The 18,082-nt window shown below is 38.8% G+C and overlaps 1 protein-coding gene and 1 pseudogene across 1 annotated transcript in view; one reads left to right on the top strand and one right to left on the bottom strand.

The window, feature by feature from the left end:
• Nucleotides 1-240: 240 nt before the first annotated feature.
• Nucleotides 241-18,082, bottom strand: part of ENTPD7 (ectonucleoside triphosphate diphosphohydrolase 7) — a 34,668-nt gene continuing 16,826 nt past the window's right edge. Inside the window, exons 6-13 of the mRNA XM_006210533.4 lie at nt 17,625-17,728; nt 16,162-16,218; nt 13,678-13,811; nt 10,223-10,389; nt 7,682-8,006; nt 5,729-5,814; nt 4,753-4,914; nt 241-3,055 (exon numbers count right to left, since the gene is read on the bottom strand). Coding sequence (XP_006210595.1) covers nt 2,830-3,055; nt 4,753-4,914; nt 5,729-5,814; nt 7,682-8,006; nt 10,223-10,389; nt 13,678-13,811; nt 16,162-16,218; nt 17,625-17,728 — 1,261 coding nt within the window. The 3' untranslated portion in view covers nt 241-2,829. The remainder of the gene's footprint in view (nt 3,056-4,752; nt 4,915-5,728; nt 5,815-7,681; nt 8,007-10,222; nt 10,390-13,677; nt 13,812-16,161; nt 16,219-17,624; nt 17,729-18,082) is intronic.
• Nucleotides 8,259-9,413, top strand: LOC102536610 (receptor-binding cancer antigen expressed on SiSo cells-like; annotated as a pseudogene).

The raw sequence follows: 18,082 nt of genomic DNA, 5'->3' as shown, positions 1-18,082 counted from the left end.
TAAGATTCAAAGAAACAAATGGAATGTGAATTTTACGAAACCATAATTATTTTCACAGGGGAACTACTCAAAATTCAGAAATGCAAAAAGAAAAGAAGTCTTTAAAATTCTTTAAAAACTGTAAAAAACTTAGGGCTAAAAGGGGGTTAAAAGTAAGATATATTAAGTCTATAAGCAAGACTAGTTCATTATGAGAAAGCAGTCTATATAAGTAATTGGCCCTCAGCAAGGGATAAATGGTTCATTTAAAAATTTTAATTGGGAGCAATGAAAGAAGCACAGGATCCAATATCAAGGCAAATACTCAGTTTTTCTGAGGGGCATGACCAGAATTTGTCCTTTTTTTCATACCATTGAACTCTGAGACATCTTACTTACAGTAATAAAGACAAGCCCAGATCCTATACCATAAAAATAATAAACAGGATATAACAAACTAAAAACAAAGTCAAAGACTAATTGAAATAAATTAAGAATAAGAAATACATTTATATGGAAAAAAATGATAATCAGGTATCCTGAGTTTCTCAACTATAAAAAGAACACAGTAATATCAATCTGAAAGGTGGTCATGATGATTAAATAATATACATAAAATTCTTAATGGAGTGTCTGGTACACAGTAAGTGCTTTGCAAATGGTAGCTAAAATGATTATGACTAGGATAAAGAATAACTTTAACTTTACTAATAAGAGCTTTCAAATGGGACTAATCACCACCTTCTCCATGCTTCAACTTCATTCTGAGCACACAAATGTAATTACTGTTAGCCAATTAGGTAGAAAACCAAAAATAGTATTTGGAAACCAAGGTGACGAGAAAAAGAGTTACCTGAGTAGGCAGTGGCTAGCAAACACGCTTTATAAGCATCACTCATAAGGCGAGGGCTCGCTCACAGTACAGACACAAAGATGAGAAGTCAAAGAAAATCAAGGCAATTTAGAAATCTTAAAACTTAAAGGAAATTGCTGTGATATAGGCCCTAACTAAAAAGTATTTCCAAAGGAATTGTTAGACTCTGTTAGATCCATTTTTATCTAATTTGAAAACTATTCAAGACTCATCATCTTTTCACCTACCAAGACTCAGTATACTTATCTTCATCTCAGTTTACTTCTAGGAGGATCTTGACTTATTTTTCTCTGTTTTATGAAGCATTTAATTCCTTTCTGCTCCCAGTATGGAATTTATTTTTTAAGAATTCCACTTTTTTAGGGGTAGGGTATAGCTCAAGTGGTATGCATGTTTAGCATGCATGAGGTGCTAGGTTCAATCCCCAGTACCACCACCAAAAATAAATGAATAAGTAAATAAATAAACCTAATCACCACCACCACCCCCCGCAAAAAAAAAAAAAAAGAATTCCACTTTTTTTCCCTTTAAAGTCAAGGACCTTTCCCCTACTCATGTAATCCTAGAACTCAGAGCTGACAAAAAAGGAAACTACTTCAACTCTGGGAGAATATTCTTGGGCAGGACATTCAAAGCTATGCAGACATTAAAAGGACAAAGCATAAAGAGGGTTCCATGAGGGAAGGTGGGAGTTGATGAAAAAGAAATCCTCATGCAATTTAAAGACTCAATGTAGACAAGAAGCAAAGCTCCTGAAGGGTCACAGATGAGAATGTAATTACTACAGCATTTTCTCTCTCATTAATAGAAATGCTGTTTGTGATTGAGAAATCTCTTAAATAATTTCTGAAAGTTGCTACGTGGCTTATTAACAGATTTATCTATTCATCCCAAAGTTTGAGATTTGCTTCTTTTCAGATATTCCAAGAGTTGAATGAAGAAAACTTCTATTTCTCAGAAAAACATTAATAAGAACTTGGAATGTATTGCCTTTGCCCACCATCCTGATACTGTTCTTTCTTTCTTTAAAAACAGCCCAAATGCATCCCTTCTCCAACTACATACTGGCCTTTGCAGTGAAATAAAGGAACTCTTTTTGAATCTTCCTACATAAGACAAAAAAATAGGCCCAGAGGACAGTGACCTGAAACCAGACAAATCTAGGCTTCCAGTCCCCATCACAATTTCTCCATTCCTACAAGCATATTTAAGGCTCAGAAAGAAAAATTAATGCCCAAACAGCCTATGAGGCACATAGACATGGAAAATGTTTCTATCCTGGTCATACCAGGCATCTGATAACATACTATTAAAATCTTCAATGGACCATTCATTTAGAAAGGGTTCTAACTTTTAAAATCACAAACTTAACATCAACTGTATGTCAGGGATCTTGGACCACACCCATAATGGCTTCTTTGTCAAGTAAGTGAGGAGGTTGTATTTTGGTTGCCTGCAAATTCATATCTGTTCCACTGAACTGCAAAGAAAGATCTTGGATCCCTATTAAAGACTGTGGATCTCCACATAAAAATATCTCTGTTACAGAGAAAGAAGGGGCTGCTGCCCTTGCTAGAATGTCTTCAGCTTTGTATCAGATGCTCCAGATTTGGTTTCAACCAGGTTGCTAGTGTGCCCAATGCCAAACTTCATGCTTTAGCAAGGGATAAAAAGTCTAGATCCCAGGAACACACCAGACCTCCCAGCTAAAGGAGAAGCATGCTTCAATTGGACTAAAATTGGTCCCCTTTGTTAGCACCAATCTTTCATTTAGTTCTTCACAGACTAAATTACAGCTTCTCTCAGAGAAGAGGACCTGGATATTGAGATGGAATTAAAGTAGATACTAAAGTAGAAATTCCAAGGCCAAATATCCACATCAGGCAAAACAGCATCTGAGGCCAGTATCAGGAAGTGGTGGAGTTTGATGGGCAGCAACTCTGGGGTAGCTGAGCTTCTTGAGAACTTGTCCAGCCTCACGGCCCCACCTGTACCCCAATCATGGGCACCACCTCCTCAATCCACAGCAGTGGGGCTGAGGCTCGGGTTTGTCGGTGATGAATTCGGCGTAGTCGCAGAAGGTATAGGATGATGGCCAGTAGTACCACTAGGATACAGGCGAAGAAGAGATAGTGGTTGTAGACAAAGGAGAGACGGAACCAGCTACCATGGGCCTGTCGGACACCTTCCTGCCGTCGATCCCTAAGGAAGAGGTTGAAGGTAGAAAGAAATGTTAGTCTGAGAGGGAAATATTTATGCTGATTTAAAAGGCCCAGTGGTTTTATCCCATTTACTCCATCCATGTAAACATGCTATAAACCAGCTCCACAAAGAAAGGAAAGCTGAAGCACGTCCACAGGCCCAGAGCTGGTACGTGTGATTCCTCATGAACCTTCTTTCCATGGCCTACAGAGGGAGCCTCACAGGCCTATACCCTTCAGAATCTGGGGACAAAATTAGAAGCCATAAAAATGAATAGTAAGACAAGGCAGGTCATCTGTAACATGTCTTAACGGTGACCTCATACCACCCTGGCCTACAGATTGTAAATATGGTACTAATGACGGTAGGGTGGCCCCTGAGTCCAATCAAGAAACTACAGTGGTGGGGAGGGTTTAGCTCGGTGGTAAAGTATGTGCCTAGCATGCACAAGGTGCTGGGTTCAATCCCCAGTACCTCTATTTAAAAATAAATAATGAATGAATGAATGAAAAAACCTAATTACCTCCCCTCTACCAAAAAGTAAAAAAAAATTAAAATTAAAAAAAGAAATCAAAGTATATCTAAATCTTACATTTAAAAAAAGTTGTTGTGCTTCCTGAGGACTTAGGACATATCTAGAAAAAGCTGTTACCTAATCAATTGTATTGTAATCTGAAGAAGAAAAAAGAAAAGAAAAAAACAGAGACAGTGCAGTGGTTTGCCTGTCTAGAACAGAAGCCCTTCTCTCGTGGTCCAGATACCAGATCCATGTGCATTTTGTTTGACCTGCAGTGTCTTCTTAAAATGTGAATTTCCAAATGGAAAGACTGCACATAAAATGTGGATTTCAGGAGGTTGGGAGGGGGGGCACAGGTGTGCTCAGTGGTAGAGTGTGTGCCTAGCATACATGAGGTCCTGGGTTCAATTCCCAGTACCCCCACTTTTTTTTTTAGGCTTCTCTTGACAAATGAGAGCTGGCAGATGCTGGACAGCACTTCTTCACAATAATCAGCCTTTCATTTGGTGCACATACTCTGCAGCTGCCCACTTCTCTCACCTGCCTGGCTTCTGACAGTACTGAGTTTAGAGAAACAGGCACCAAAGATTAAGAATTCATCTTAGTTTATCTGAAATGGTCCAGGGGAGAGAGTATCTAAAAACTATTCCAAATTTCTTATGGTGCATAAGAGCAAGACATCAGGCTACCACAGTTTGATGAAAATATCCCCCCTAAAAGCATCTCACGTCCTTTGTTCTAATTCTGGCCCACCAAAAAGCCTTCCAAGTCAATGACACAATCTCCTGAGTGACTCAACCCATTAGAAAAGATTGCTGTATAGACACAACCTACCCCAGTTCTCTAGTCAGACAGAGCTCCAGAGTAACTTTAGCTCATCAGTCAGTATCTTAGAAGTGGTTAGTAAGAGCCAGTTCTAAAGACTGATTTGTTGTAGATAAACAAAACTGAATCCCCGACATTGGAAAGCTGAAGAACAGACTCCAGACCAATAATTCTCAACCTTCTTTCTGTTTCAACATGCCTGGTTAGTGATAGTACTTCACGTGGCAGTAATAAAGGGAGTTTGGGTGTCTTTGTTTCTGGTTTTTTTGAGGAGGAGGTCACTTAAGAAACCTGTTCTGAGGCACCAACTAACATCCTCTGAGTTCCAGAGGCCGGCTTGGTCAGTCCACTTTACCTGAGTGGTAAGAAGCGTGTTTTATACAGAATGGCTCCCAGCGTCCACTGAACCTCTCGGTCATAGACCAGCTGGGCTGTCTGCAGGTTTGCGTAGTCATAGGGAAAGTGGAATCCTTCATGGAGAACTTGGTACATCCAAGCTGATTTAAAACACTGATATCTGTGTGACAAAAAAATAAATTTTTTACAGGAAAAAAGAACAAGACCAGACCACTGGGTGTCAGGAAGACCTGTCTCTCCCCAATTCAACTTCCTCACCTCTAGGTGGAGCCAAATCTGATTCTACATCCTCTTATTAAACGGTTACCACAAAAGTGACGATCACTTTTACACAATGCAACAATGATACTGTGATTATGTTTTTCTTTTTTTTTGAATAGCCCATATCTTTAGAGAGCATGCTGAAATACTTACAAATGTAATTATATGATGTTTGGGATTTGCTTTAAAATAACCAAATTATGAGGTGGGAAAACAGATGAAACAAGATGGTCATGAGAAGATAGCTATTAGCAGAGAAGCTGGGTGTCAGGTACTCAGGAGTTCATTATACTATTCTATCTTTATTTATATTTAAATTCTTTTTTAACTAAAATGTTTACAAAATGGGAGGACTGATGAACCAAACTGGCAAAATATTGGTATTTTGAAGTTGAGTGACAGTTACATGTGGGTTTATCTTACTGTTCTTTCTATTCTTCTACATGTTTGATATTTTAATAAAAATTTAAAAATAAAAAGACCACACCACTTTTGATCTCACACCACTTGAGAACTCTTTTGGTAACCATGAGGTTCCCTTGCCTTTGCTACAATAAGCTCACTATTTTGGCCCCTATCCCTCAGAAAATCAAAATCTGAAATAACCAAATTCTTCTTCAACATACAATCCAATCTGTACTATTGCTCACTCTCTCTCATTCACTGTTCATACATTTTAAGGCCACAAAGAAGGGTGAAAAGGAATTACTTACTTGAGTCGATGCTCATCTGCATGTGAAGAAAAGAGGCCATTCTTGAATCTCTGATTGAGTACTGACCAAGCCATGCCACAGTAATCCTGGAACAAGCACAGAGAAATGGCGCAACATGAAATGGGAGGCAAACTCTGTAACTCCCCACAGTCACAGCTGTGCCATTTCTAAAGTTACCTATGGGCTACCTGGTTGACAAAGGAAAACAGAAATGGTATATTCATTCACCAAACACTGTCCCAGGTTCTGGGCAAGGCCAGTCCCTGAATTCAGGCCACTGGGTGACTTAAGGGGCCTGGGAATATTCCTTTTTTATTCCTATTGCCTCCACGTCCAGTACAAAGCCAGCCGGACATGGCTCCTGAGCATGTTAGGCTGCAGAGAGGGTAAGGTTAGGACCAGGAGTAGCAATATCAAAAGCCAAACAAAGCTTCATTCTACCTTAAGCAGGACAGACATAAGCAGGTCAAGCAGAGGGAACAAAATGGTCAAAAATCTATCACTGCCCTGCCTCTATGTTGAAATTCTCACCAAGGGTATCATTCCTTCTGGTATGTTCAGTAAACTAACGTTTCCTGAATGCTGCTATGTGCCAGGTGCTATTCTAGGTGCCAAGGGGATCCAGCAATGAGCAGATAATAATTTATGTCCTCATGAAGCTTACACTCTAGTGGTGTGGGACAGATAATAACCAAATAGACATACATATACATACACGCCCATACATACACACACACACATACATATACAGAGTGTGTTACATGGCATAAATGCCCATGGGAAAAATAAAGCAGGAAAGGGAAACAGGACACACTGGGGAGGGATGTAATTTTGTACAGGGTGGACAAGGCAGGTGTCACTGGGAAGAAAACAGTTGAGTGAAAGTAAAAAAAAGTAAGAACAAAATCATCTTTTACCTGGGAAAGAGAAAATATTAAGCCACTAGCAGTTTGGGCAAGTAAGAACTTGAGCCCCATTCAAGGGAATGGAATTTGAAGACATTTTAAAATGAAAGAGTCAGGCCATGGACAGTGAGGGAATGCTGGAAAGGAAAGGGAATATGAGGGTATTCTTGAAGGCTGGAGAGGAAAGAGCAAATACAAACCAGGTTTTCAATATTTCCTAGGGACCACTTTTAGGGAACAGTACATGCACTGCAGACGTTTCTGTTGGAAGCATTATACCAACAGAACCCTAGAGAATCTGAGAAAGCAGAAAGGAATGAGTAAAAAAAGAGAGGACAGATGCTTCCCATAAGTTTTTCTGATAGAAGAGACATATGCAAAAATTAAAGAGATGAATCCAAATTAAAGCAGGAACTATAGAAACCTAGCTATACTTTTACCTGTCCAAGTAACTAATGCTTTAAGCCTATAAGATGCTTACATCCTAAATGTGGTCTAAGTGAATGTTTACTTCTGCATTTTAAATTTAAACAATACTTTCACTATCACTGCTTTCTGCAACATCTTTCCAATATTCCAAATGATCCTATACCATTCTGGCTTCTTAATAGCTCAAGTTAAGAAAATGAAAGTGGACTTGCCCACCTGTGTGACATCATCCCCAAAAGTACATTATACGTGGGAACACCCAGCAAGGGAAAAATATCTGGAGATGACACTTTTGGCCACAAACATTAAAGAGGACTGTTGGGAAGTTGGAGGAAAAACCATTAGCCACCCCAATAATGTAAGTCCTGGGTGATAATTTGGGTGACAGGACACCCATGAAACCTAAGCTTAATTAAATTTAGAAGGCAGTATAACATAGCAGGTTCCTTAACATCTCTAAGTCCACTTCCTCATCTGTCAGATAAGGCCTTACAGGGCTCCTGCATGGAATCTAGTGAGATCAGGCATGCAAAGCCCTTTGCACAGCATCTGGCACAAAGTTAGGCATCCAATAAATGGCTGCCGCCAACATGAGTCATCTTAATTATTAATAATTTACCTGAGCAGCCTTGGCAAATGTTGGCCCGTGGTAGCGGCCACCAATGCGCAACACATCCTCTGTACAGTAAAAGAACTCAGAGAAACCGTAGAACTCGCTGTTGTTGAAGTCAATTGGCGACTGGTAGATGCCGTTCAGCGAGGCCTGGCTGGTGTTGGAGCGAGCCAGCAGGGGGCTCAGCATGGCCCCACAAGCTGCCCAGTCCCCTCTTCCTCGGACATGCAGAGCCTGGCTGTTCCTCTCCACCACATCTGTGAGTCCTACAGGCAGGCAGGGATCCAAGAATGGATTGTCGGGACTCAGACCTGTCTTCTGGCCCAGCAACCTGTCACAAAGACAAAATCACATCACTACTGTACTCAGCCGACTCTAAGATGCTTCACAGATGTCTTACTATTCCTTTACCTGACACCCCTAAAAATAAGGGCAGTGCTCTACCACGCAGTCGTATCACGTTAACACCTAAATGATGCAAATTCAATTTAGAGAAAGAAAAGAAAGAAAGAAAATGGAAGGAAGGGAGGGAAGGGTGGAAGGGAAGGAAGGAAGGAGGGAAGGGAAAATGGAGGGAAGGAAAGAAAGAAAGAAATATGGCAGTGATTAATTTTGTTCAACCTTTTAGTCAACATGTGTATTTCCCAGCATATGTGAAATTGGAGATGTGAATCTGTTGGTCTCCATCTAGTCTTCATTCCCACTTGCCTCTTAAAAGTGAAAAGATCTCACCATGTTGAGGACAGTTCTAATGTTTAGAAAAACAACTGGGAGGAGGTGAAGTGGGAAAGGCAGGGGGATTTTCCTGAGGAGGGACCGTGTCAGGGGTGCAGTGGAAATGGCTGGCAATAGTGACCGACCACAGGCCTGGCTCTGAGAGGGGAGGGAGGGGCAGGTTTTGATTCCCACCATGGCCATCACACAGCTCTGGTTGTTTAAAGTCTGTACTTGTCTAGCAACAGTAGTCTCCCTCCTAAAGAGATTAATACGCAGGCCAGTGTACACCAGAAACTGACACAACATTGTAAACTGACTATACTTCAATAAGAAAAAATGCAGGCCAAGGACAGAAATTAAGTGGAGACGAAATAACTCTGTCAACACCAGTTAATTATTCATCAGTTCCTAAGACAGATGTTGATGAGTGGACTTCCTGGGATGAAGATGCCCCCACAAGTGTGAAGACTGAAGGAGGGAATGGGAATGTGGTAGCACAATGAAATGCTTTGGAACAAGTGGATCCTATTTCAAGGATGTGACACCACCTGTAAGGAAAACTCAGAAAATTGTTATTAAAAAGAGAGAATCATTAAAGCATAGATTAGCAGCTACACAAGATGAATAATCAGTCTTCTGAACTAGGTAACTCAGATACATGGTAAGAAAATACCAATGTGTAGGAAGAAGATGATGCAGCCTGTTCCAAGGCAGCAGAAAACAGCAGACAGAGAAAAAAAGAGCAGCAGAACAACAAAGCCAGAAAATGGAAAAGGAGACACAGAGGCTAATGAAGAAGGAACAAAACAAAACTGGTGTGAAACTTTCATAGTAATTGTTCTTCAAATGCCATAGTGCCAGCAGGAGTGATCTGAGCTCTACAACCAAGCAACATCTGTATGGATTTAAGAATATTTTCAGAATACAAACACCCTCCCTGATTTTAATGCATTCATCAATCATCCAGGAAAGCAGGTTATCCCAAAGCACCTTGAACTCTTGGGAGCTGAGACTTAGAAAAACAAAAAGGACTTATGGGACAATATTTTCTTTAACATGCTCCCAATATAAGACAGTTGATTGCTATAGAGAAATTATTACAAATGGGATATACCAGTATCTCTTCAGGCTAGCATTTCTAGCTAAACAAATGGAGATAAATAATTTTATGGGGGAAAAGAACTCTACTCTCTATTATGCTTTCCTTTAATGTGCATAATAATAAAATAATTTTAAATACTAAAAATCCCAACAGCTATTTGTACATTATGATCTAAATACTTCATTCGGTACACAAATGAAGAATCACTGATCTCTCCAATATTGGAGGGAAAAATGGCCATTCTGGACTTAAAGAGAACATTTTAAAGGTTAATTTTGACCACACACGCTTTTAATCTTTCATGCACACTATGGACCCTAAGTCCCACATAAGATGCAACTTTACTGCAATTCACCATACACATCCTGAGCACTTCCAGGTAGAATGCACTCTAGGAGCTACATCATTCTGCACAATTTAAATTAGTGACTTAATTAATCTCACTTACCCTATGATGCCATGTCCGAACATGGGCATAGCACGAAGTCACCACAATAAGCTGCTTTACTTTTTTGCGTCCTAATAACAAGGATCAGAAGGCACTCTCACGCGGATCAAGTGGGACAACTAACAGAGGTTCTCTAAGAGACGCTACCCTATTGGCAGGGGTGGTCAGGAAGGAGGGAGCAAGGACGTATCTGTCTAAGTAGAGTGTAACTATTTCTGCCTAATGTCTGCAGCCTGACAACACTATATTTCAAAAATCACAGATCCCATGTCACACATACCTGTTTTTGTTAAGAGTTTCATTCAACACAAGGTCTTCATAGCGCTGCCGCGCAAAGTTGCCTCCAAAACCCAGAAAGGTTGTGACATAAACCCTGTACACATGTTCAGTGTGTTGAACATCACAGCCCAGGTTGAATTCAGCCAGCAAGATCTTCGCAGCTTCTTCCTGTATTACAATGTACAGGGAATGTGAATTTTGGTTGATTTATATGAAGGTATGACATTGCTTCATTTGCTATGACTTGTCTTTAAAATGTCTTATAGCACTCTTTCATCCTCACAGCATTATTTTAAACAAAGACATAAAATGACATGACTACACAAAAAGGAACAAATCAGAGACTAAATACCAAATTAGAGACTAAAATACTTTGTGTAGCTATACAGAAGGTAGAATCATGATAGCTAATGTCATTTTCTTGCATGTACTTTTCTGATTTTCCAGTTCCCCGAAGTGGGAATGTACCATTTTTATAATCAGAAAAATAATCCCTTTGACAAAAACAACTTTAAGGAATTTGACAGATGAGCTACAGATGATCAGGAGATCTATTTTATGGCCTTTCTAAAACTAATCAATAAGATCCCTCTGACAGATCTGGGGATTGGAGAAGTTCAATTTTACCTCTGTGTTGTTGTTGCTGCTGTTGTTGACTTCAGGTATAGAGATGAATTAAGCATATTCCTCAGTTCAGGGCACATTATCATGGCAAAGCCCCACTTTTGTTTTATTTGTTTACTCCCTTTTATCCTCATGCCTACCCCCACACCAGCTCCCGGCCAAAGGCAACCATTCAAATGTGCTTTAATGTGTAATATTTGTTTGTATGTATTTTTGCTAAAGGGGATTGTTTTGAATGTATTTATTTTTAATTTACAGAAACGCTATTGTGCCCAGCAATTCCAATCCTAGGTATATACTCAAAAGAGCTGAAAACTTACATCTACACAAAAATGTGTATGTGAATATTCACAGGAGCATTATCCGTAACAGCCCAAAACTGGAAACAACCTAAATGTCCCTCAGCTGATGAGTAGATAAACAAAATGTGCCCTGGTCATACAATGGAATGCTATGCAGCCATGAAGGAAATAAAGTACCGACCTGCCACAGCATGAATGAATCTTGAAAACATTTTGCTAAATGAAAGACCAGCATAGAAGGCCACATATTGTATGATTCCATGTATATGAAACACCCAGAATAGGCAAATCCATAAGAGACAAAGTAGATTAGTGGTTGTCAGGGCTGGGGAAAGGGGAATAGTGAGTGACTGCTAGTGAACATGGAGTTTCTGTTTAGAGTGATGAAATGTTCTGGAATTTGACAGTGGTGATTGTGTAATTTTGTGAATGTGCACAACTTTATGAATTATACAAAAAAGTAAGAACTTAGGATTATTTTAAAAATTTAAAGTGCATTGTTTTATGTCTCATTGTTTCTTTCCTTATTTTAACTAAGCACACAGATCCATTATATTGCTATGTGTCTGTTTACAACTTTAAGCCATTTATGACTTTAAAGCTCAGTGCCACCTATCACCCATTCCTTAGCATCAGAACCATGCTTTCATTTTACCTGTTGAATATATACTAACAAATATGACTAAGAGTCTCACAACTTAGTTCCCAAAATCTCCAGCCCCACCACAGACTTCTCTGCTGATTGCAAAACCCGTATTTCCAATAGTCCTGCTAGATATCTAGACATATATATTCCTCAGATATCTCAAATTCAACATATACAAAATTGAACTTACGGTTATAGGACTTCAGAGCAAGAGACCAGGACTCTCTCCCTCAAACCATACTGATGTGCTTAGCATCAACCCTGCCCTTTCCGCTCCGGTCTCTCACTTAGTCACTGCGTTTGTCACCCTTCCGGTTATGTAGGCTGGACCCTCAGCATCACTGGCATCCCTCCCTGCCCTTCCCACATCACCACATTACACTGTTGTTGTTTTTTTTAACTTCAAAATATACCTTGAAAACTGTCCGTTCCCTTCTATTTCCACTTACCTTGTCTAGTTTAGCACTTTATCATTTCCAACCCAAGGTTCCCTGACCTATAGTTTTCTCTCCTACTGACACCAAAATTACTTTCTTAAAAAACAGATTGGAACCCAGTCACAAAATTAACACAGTCACACAATTCAGAGCTGGGAAGGACTGTCAGAGTTTAATTATTTCATAGACGATGAAACTGAGGCCCATTGGACTGCTCTACTCAAAAATCTTTGCTAGTTCCCCACTATCTACAGATATAAAAACCAAATCCCCTAGCACGGCAAGCAAGACTCCTCATGATCTAACTTCATCTCATCTTCCCAGCCTTCTCTATTACCACACTTGAAAACCCCATACTGTAACAGGCTATTCATCATTCCCTGGACATCCAGGGCTCTCTGCTGCTTTTTCTGTATCTTTGTGCAGACTGCTCCCTCCATGAAGATGGCCTTTCCTCAGCCTCCACTATGCAAAAGCCTACTATCATCCAAGGACCAGGTAAATATTTTAATACCTTACTTTCTATGAAGCCAGCATGGCTCCTATTCAAGCCTTTGCAAATGGAGTTGACCCTGCCAAGTTCCCAAATCACCACAGTTCTTTTTAGATCTAAGTTTCTCAACCAGGGTGATTCTGCACCTCCAGGGGCATTTGGCAATGTCTGAGGACATTTTTGACTGTCAAAATTCGGAGACTGGAGAAGAGGGGGACATTACTGTGTCAGATAAAGGCCAGGAATGCTGCTAAGCATCATGTGATGCACAGGACAGTCATCCACAACAGACTTATGTGGCCTAAAATGTCAGCAGTGTCAATGGTGAGAAACCCTGCTCAAATGATAGCACCATCATGGCCTGCCTGTTATCATAGGCTGTCTCCACTGAGAAGTCACAGGCTTTGGCGGGGGCAGTGTAACATGCTTTATTTCTTGCACATAATAGGGACTCAAAAAATGTTTAATTTCTTTTTCCTCCATGTGATGAAACTTCTCCCTCAAAATACATTCTTTACATTCAAATCAGGTAAGGAATAATAGAAGCACAAGAATGGAACCATCAGTGAAGGAAAAGGGAATAACAATTTAATGAACAAGCATGTATCAAATGCTGTGGTCCATGACTTATACAATCATGTTTAATCCTCAGGCAATTCCTGGAGATAGGTAGCATAACTATAATTGCTAAAATGTACTAAACACTTAATACCTGCTGGGCAGCTTGCTAAGTGCTTTACACCACAGTGTTATTCCATCCTCACAACATTATGAAGCAGATACTATTATTCTCTTTTTATACATGAGGAAACTGAGGTTCAGAGAGGTAACCTACCCAAGATAACACAAGCTAGTGTGGATCTGAACAAATATTTGGACTCAGACCAGACAGTGCCCTTACTTCTTCAAATACTGGCATTCTTAGCAACTGAATTCCCCCTAATAATAAAATACCTGTTGTGGAGGAAGAACAGAAGTTGAGGTAGGAACTTCATAAGCAATCTGGAGAGAGGCTCCTCCCATATCCAGTATCCCTACCGTCCTTCTGCGCCCTGTTGCCAATTCCTGGGGAGCCTCAGATTCTGATTCTGAAATAAATAAGGGGTCTAGTAATTAAAAGCCAAAATTAAGTTAAAAAAGACCAAAAAAAATAAAAAACATGAAATCCCTTAAAAATTGAAAATAAAGTGAAACAAATTAACCTAACTTAACTGTATATTACACAGAAAATCATTACTCAAGTGACTTAAAACTTGGTATTTTGACTGTATATCTCTTGTAAAATATAGCTTAATGGCAAAAGAAACAAATAAATATCTTAAAAGTGCATTCCAGTAATTTTACTGGTAATATTATTGGTATTATTATTTTTAAAACATTAAATATATGTTATGAATACAGCAAATAAACATTTATGTTAATAGCTCTAAAAACAAATATTCAGCATAAGAGAGAAAGTATTTGATTTTAATATAAAATCAAAGAAATTGAACAATAACTTCATAACCTTAAATATGAATTAGAACTATCACTATGAGATCATGATTGATTGAATAATTTTAACTTAAGTACAGTTGATTTATAATGCTGTGTTAGTTTCTGGTGTACAGCATAATGATTCAGTTATACACATATATAGTCTTTCATATTCTTTTTCATTATGTTATTACAAGATATTGAATATAGTTCTCTGTGCTATACAGTAGGACCCTGTTGTTTATATTTTTATCTTTCTAAAAAAATACATATTTCCTAGATCTGTCCACTGAAAAGGCCTAGAAACAAAGATAATCCAGGAGCAATGAGCACCCCTGGCGTCTAGACCATGGTCTGTAAATATCATTTTCCGCTAAAAAAAAAAGGGCTCCTTAAAAAATGACTGACGCCAGGTCTAGGGTAGAAAAAATACAAGACGAGTATAGAATACCTTAGTGTGCCAAAAAGCCAGCGAAACAGAAGATTATTGGGATCATCTTAAAAGGGTACAAGAGCCAACTTAAAGGTGCTTCTACTGGGCAAAGATGGTATAATTTGAGCAGCAAAAGGAATAATGATGTGATGGACTATAATGCATCAAATACTTAAAATCCACAAGTTCATAATGACACTGGGGAAAAAAAAAAAAGCCCCAAGCTTCAGTGGTTACCTCTGGGAGTTGCTTGAACACAAAGTCATTATTCAAAAACTTGCTAAATAAAAGGAAAGAATCAAGGGTTTATTCTGTCTTTCTCATAAGAACTACATTCAGGGTCACCAAATGGTCAGTGAAGAAAGTTTCATTACATAAAAATCTTAATTGTTAAATGAAGAAGGAATGACAGAAGTAGAAGAATCACCATTTTGCAACCTCTAATGAAAAAATAAGTCTAAGCCACAATCACAATTGGATGCTCTAACCATTTGGTGAAAAGTAGATGGAGAATTTTTATAACAGATCTGATCAGGCTGATAATACCTGAACCCCGAATACCTGCTCAGCCTTAATATGACTGGAAGAAAGACAACCAGATATTATAAAAGTCCTTATGTGATGCAGCAGGAAACACTTAGCATCATCTATAACTTACTCTTACCAAAAGAACCTAATCTAAGTCTAATCAAGCTTCTGTGTCTAATCTCCAGTTTATAGGACATAAGACGGGATGAGAAACAAGTTAAATACCCTACAAAGATGCAGTCAACCAAATCCAGAATGTGGCTAACTCATTCTACCAAGTGACCCAGTTTTGATCAGGTTTCTTTTGGTTAAATGAATGATTTGAAAAAAAGAGTTGAGGGGAGAAGCTTAACTGTTACAGATTAAAAGAGACCTATTAGGTGGGAGGGTATAACTCAGTGGTAGAGTGTGTGTCTAGCATGCACAAGATCCTGGGTTCTATCCCCAGTATACCTCCATTTGAAATAAATAAGCAAACAAACAAACAAACAAACCTAATCATCTCCCCTCACCAAAAAAAAAAAAAAAAGAGAGAGAGAGAGACCAATCAAATATAATTTGTGATCTATGTTCAGATTCTGATTTGAACAAGACAACTACAAATAAATATTCTTGACATGATCAGGGAACTTGCTACCTGGGTATTAGATGGATATTACATGATATTAGGAATTGTTAACTTTGTTAAGTTTAAAAATGAAACTGTGGATACTTTTGTTTGTTTTGAAACTCCTTATCTGTTAGAGTATTATTGAAGTATATGAAGATGAAATGATATGTCTAAGGTTTGTTTTTAAAAATCCAATAGGGAAAAAAACCCCGTACTGTATGGAATGAGTTGGAAATCAAAAAATGACTAGAGAATGAAGCATCTTAAGTTTTGAAGAAAGAAAGAAAGAAAAAAAAAAGATAAATCAAAATTAGCACTTATGTGTTACTGATAGGTTATGATATAAACACTTCAGTCCTTAGAACTGTCATAAGAAGACAACATTACTCACCATCCTCATGGTCGAATCTTCCCAAAACAAAGTTGATTCCAATCCATGCATAAACTCCTAAGTAAGAAATATAAAAGCCCTTGCTTAATTCTCTACTGCTATAGCACGTACACATCTTTCCTAGGGCTGCTCTTTTCCTCCTTTTCTTGGAAAAAAGTGATGATAGTATTTTACTCCATAACCTCAGTGTATGAATTTAAAATCTCTTACCTTGTGATGTTTTTCCCTTTTAAAATTATTTGCATTTTCTAAATTTCATACAATGAATAGAAATTAATGTGTAAAAACAAATGTTAAAAGATGTAAATCTTGGAGATCTGGTTCTGGGCAAGATGGAATTAAGCACACTCCACCCCGTCTGTCCGCTGAATACAAGCATGAGCTCTCGATAGAATGTATGAGCAGCTTTCTGAGAACTCTGGAAGTAAGTGATAGTGGGTACACCGTGACAGAGAACAGAATTTAAAGTACCACCAAACCAGTGGTGAGTTTCCCATTTTTTCCCCTAAGAAACCATCTGGTCTGGAGCTATAGCCTCAAGAGTTGGGGCAAATCCCTGTTGTTTGTTTTTCTCCCTCTGTCCTCTACCACTTAGCTCTGGATACAGAGGCAGTCACAGGAAATGCATAGCAGAGTGAGCAAATCAAACCCCTGGCTTTCTGACCAGAGGACAGTGAGCCTCGGTGAACCAGAAGGTATCAGGGAGATTGCGGAGAGTAGGGAATAAAGTGGTTTATGAACTTCTGGGCTCACATGCATGATCCAACTCTAAATAATATATCAAAGGTTTTGAGAACTCAACTACTGGCTAGATAACCCATTTGTATGGGCTATGCCCAGGTTTCAGATTGGCACACACATGAAACAAATCCAAACAGCAAGGCCAAGGCTTTTTGAAAAGTGAATCAGCAGAATCACAGCCCACATAAGACAGGTCAGAACTTAAGGCCTGAACCTAACCAGCCTGCTAAAACAAAAAACAACAACATTCTCTTTATAGACTGAGACAAGACCCACAGTCTCACAATGTAACAATTCAAAATGTCCAGGATACAATATAAAATGACTTGGCATAAAAGAATTACGAAAATCTCAACTCATAAGGGAAAAGATGCCAACCCCGAGATGACATAGGAGTTGGAATTCCCAAATAAAGATATTAAAGCAGCTATACAACCAGGAAACAAAAGCACTCTTACAATGAATGGAAAGAAAGAAAGTCTCAGCAAATAAATATAATAAAACCAAATGGAAATTTTAGGACTGAAAAATGCAACACTGAGATTGTAAATCTTTTCCTTTATGTCAACTGCAACTGGAAGACATAAAAGATTTTCTTTATCAAGAAATGGAAACATAATTCATCATACAGGCCACACTGGGGCCACGTGAGAATATGCATTCAACTCCACCCCAAAACTACAAACCCAAAAATGCAGAATTTACCCCTCAAGGCCCAGTACCTTCCTGCTTCCCAGAGATCACTTCTGCCTGAGACTGCGAAAAGAGGAAGTCAAACTCCAGAGGTAAATCTTTCACTAGATCAGCCAAGATAGCCAATTGCTTTCTGTAAGAAAGAACAAAAAACCTAAAAGTTAATGGTTAAACTCTCTTCTCACAAACAGCCTCAACTTGATCTTCCGCTTAGCCTTGTTAGACCTCACCATTCACCTCCCCAAGCCACCTGATCCTGGTTCTGTTTGGTACCCACTTAGATTTCAAAGGTTTAAAATGTCTCAAAAGTATAGCCTCCTTCTTAAAAGGCAATATGGTAATAATAGTAATACTTTTCCTTAATATAGTATTACAATTCAAATAATATTAAAAGATGAGATTATAGTTCTGTGCCTCTCATAGACTAACTATGGATAAGCTTCAGGAAACTGAAGAACAGTTTCATAATCTATAAAATAGGTGTAAT

This window comes from Vicugna pacos, chromosome 11 (assembly GCF_048564905.1).
Source record: "Vicugna pacos chromosome 11, VicPac4, whole genome shotgun sequence".
Taxonomy (NCBI): domain Eukaryota; kingdom Metazoa; phylum Chordata; class Mammalia; order Artiodactyla; family Camelidae; genus Vicugna; species Vicugna pacos.
The sequence above is the reverse complement of the archived record's forward strand: the minus strand, read 5'-3'. Positions and strand labels throughout refer to the sequence as shown.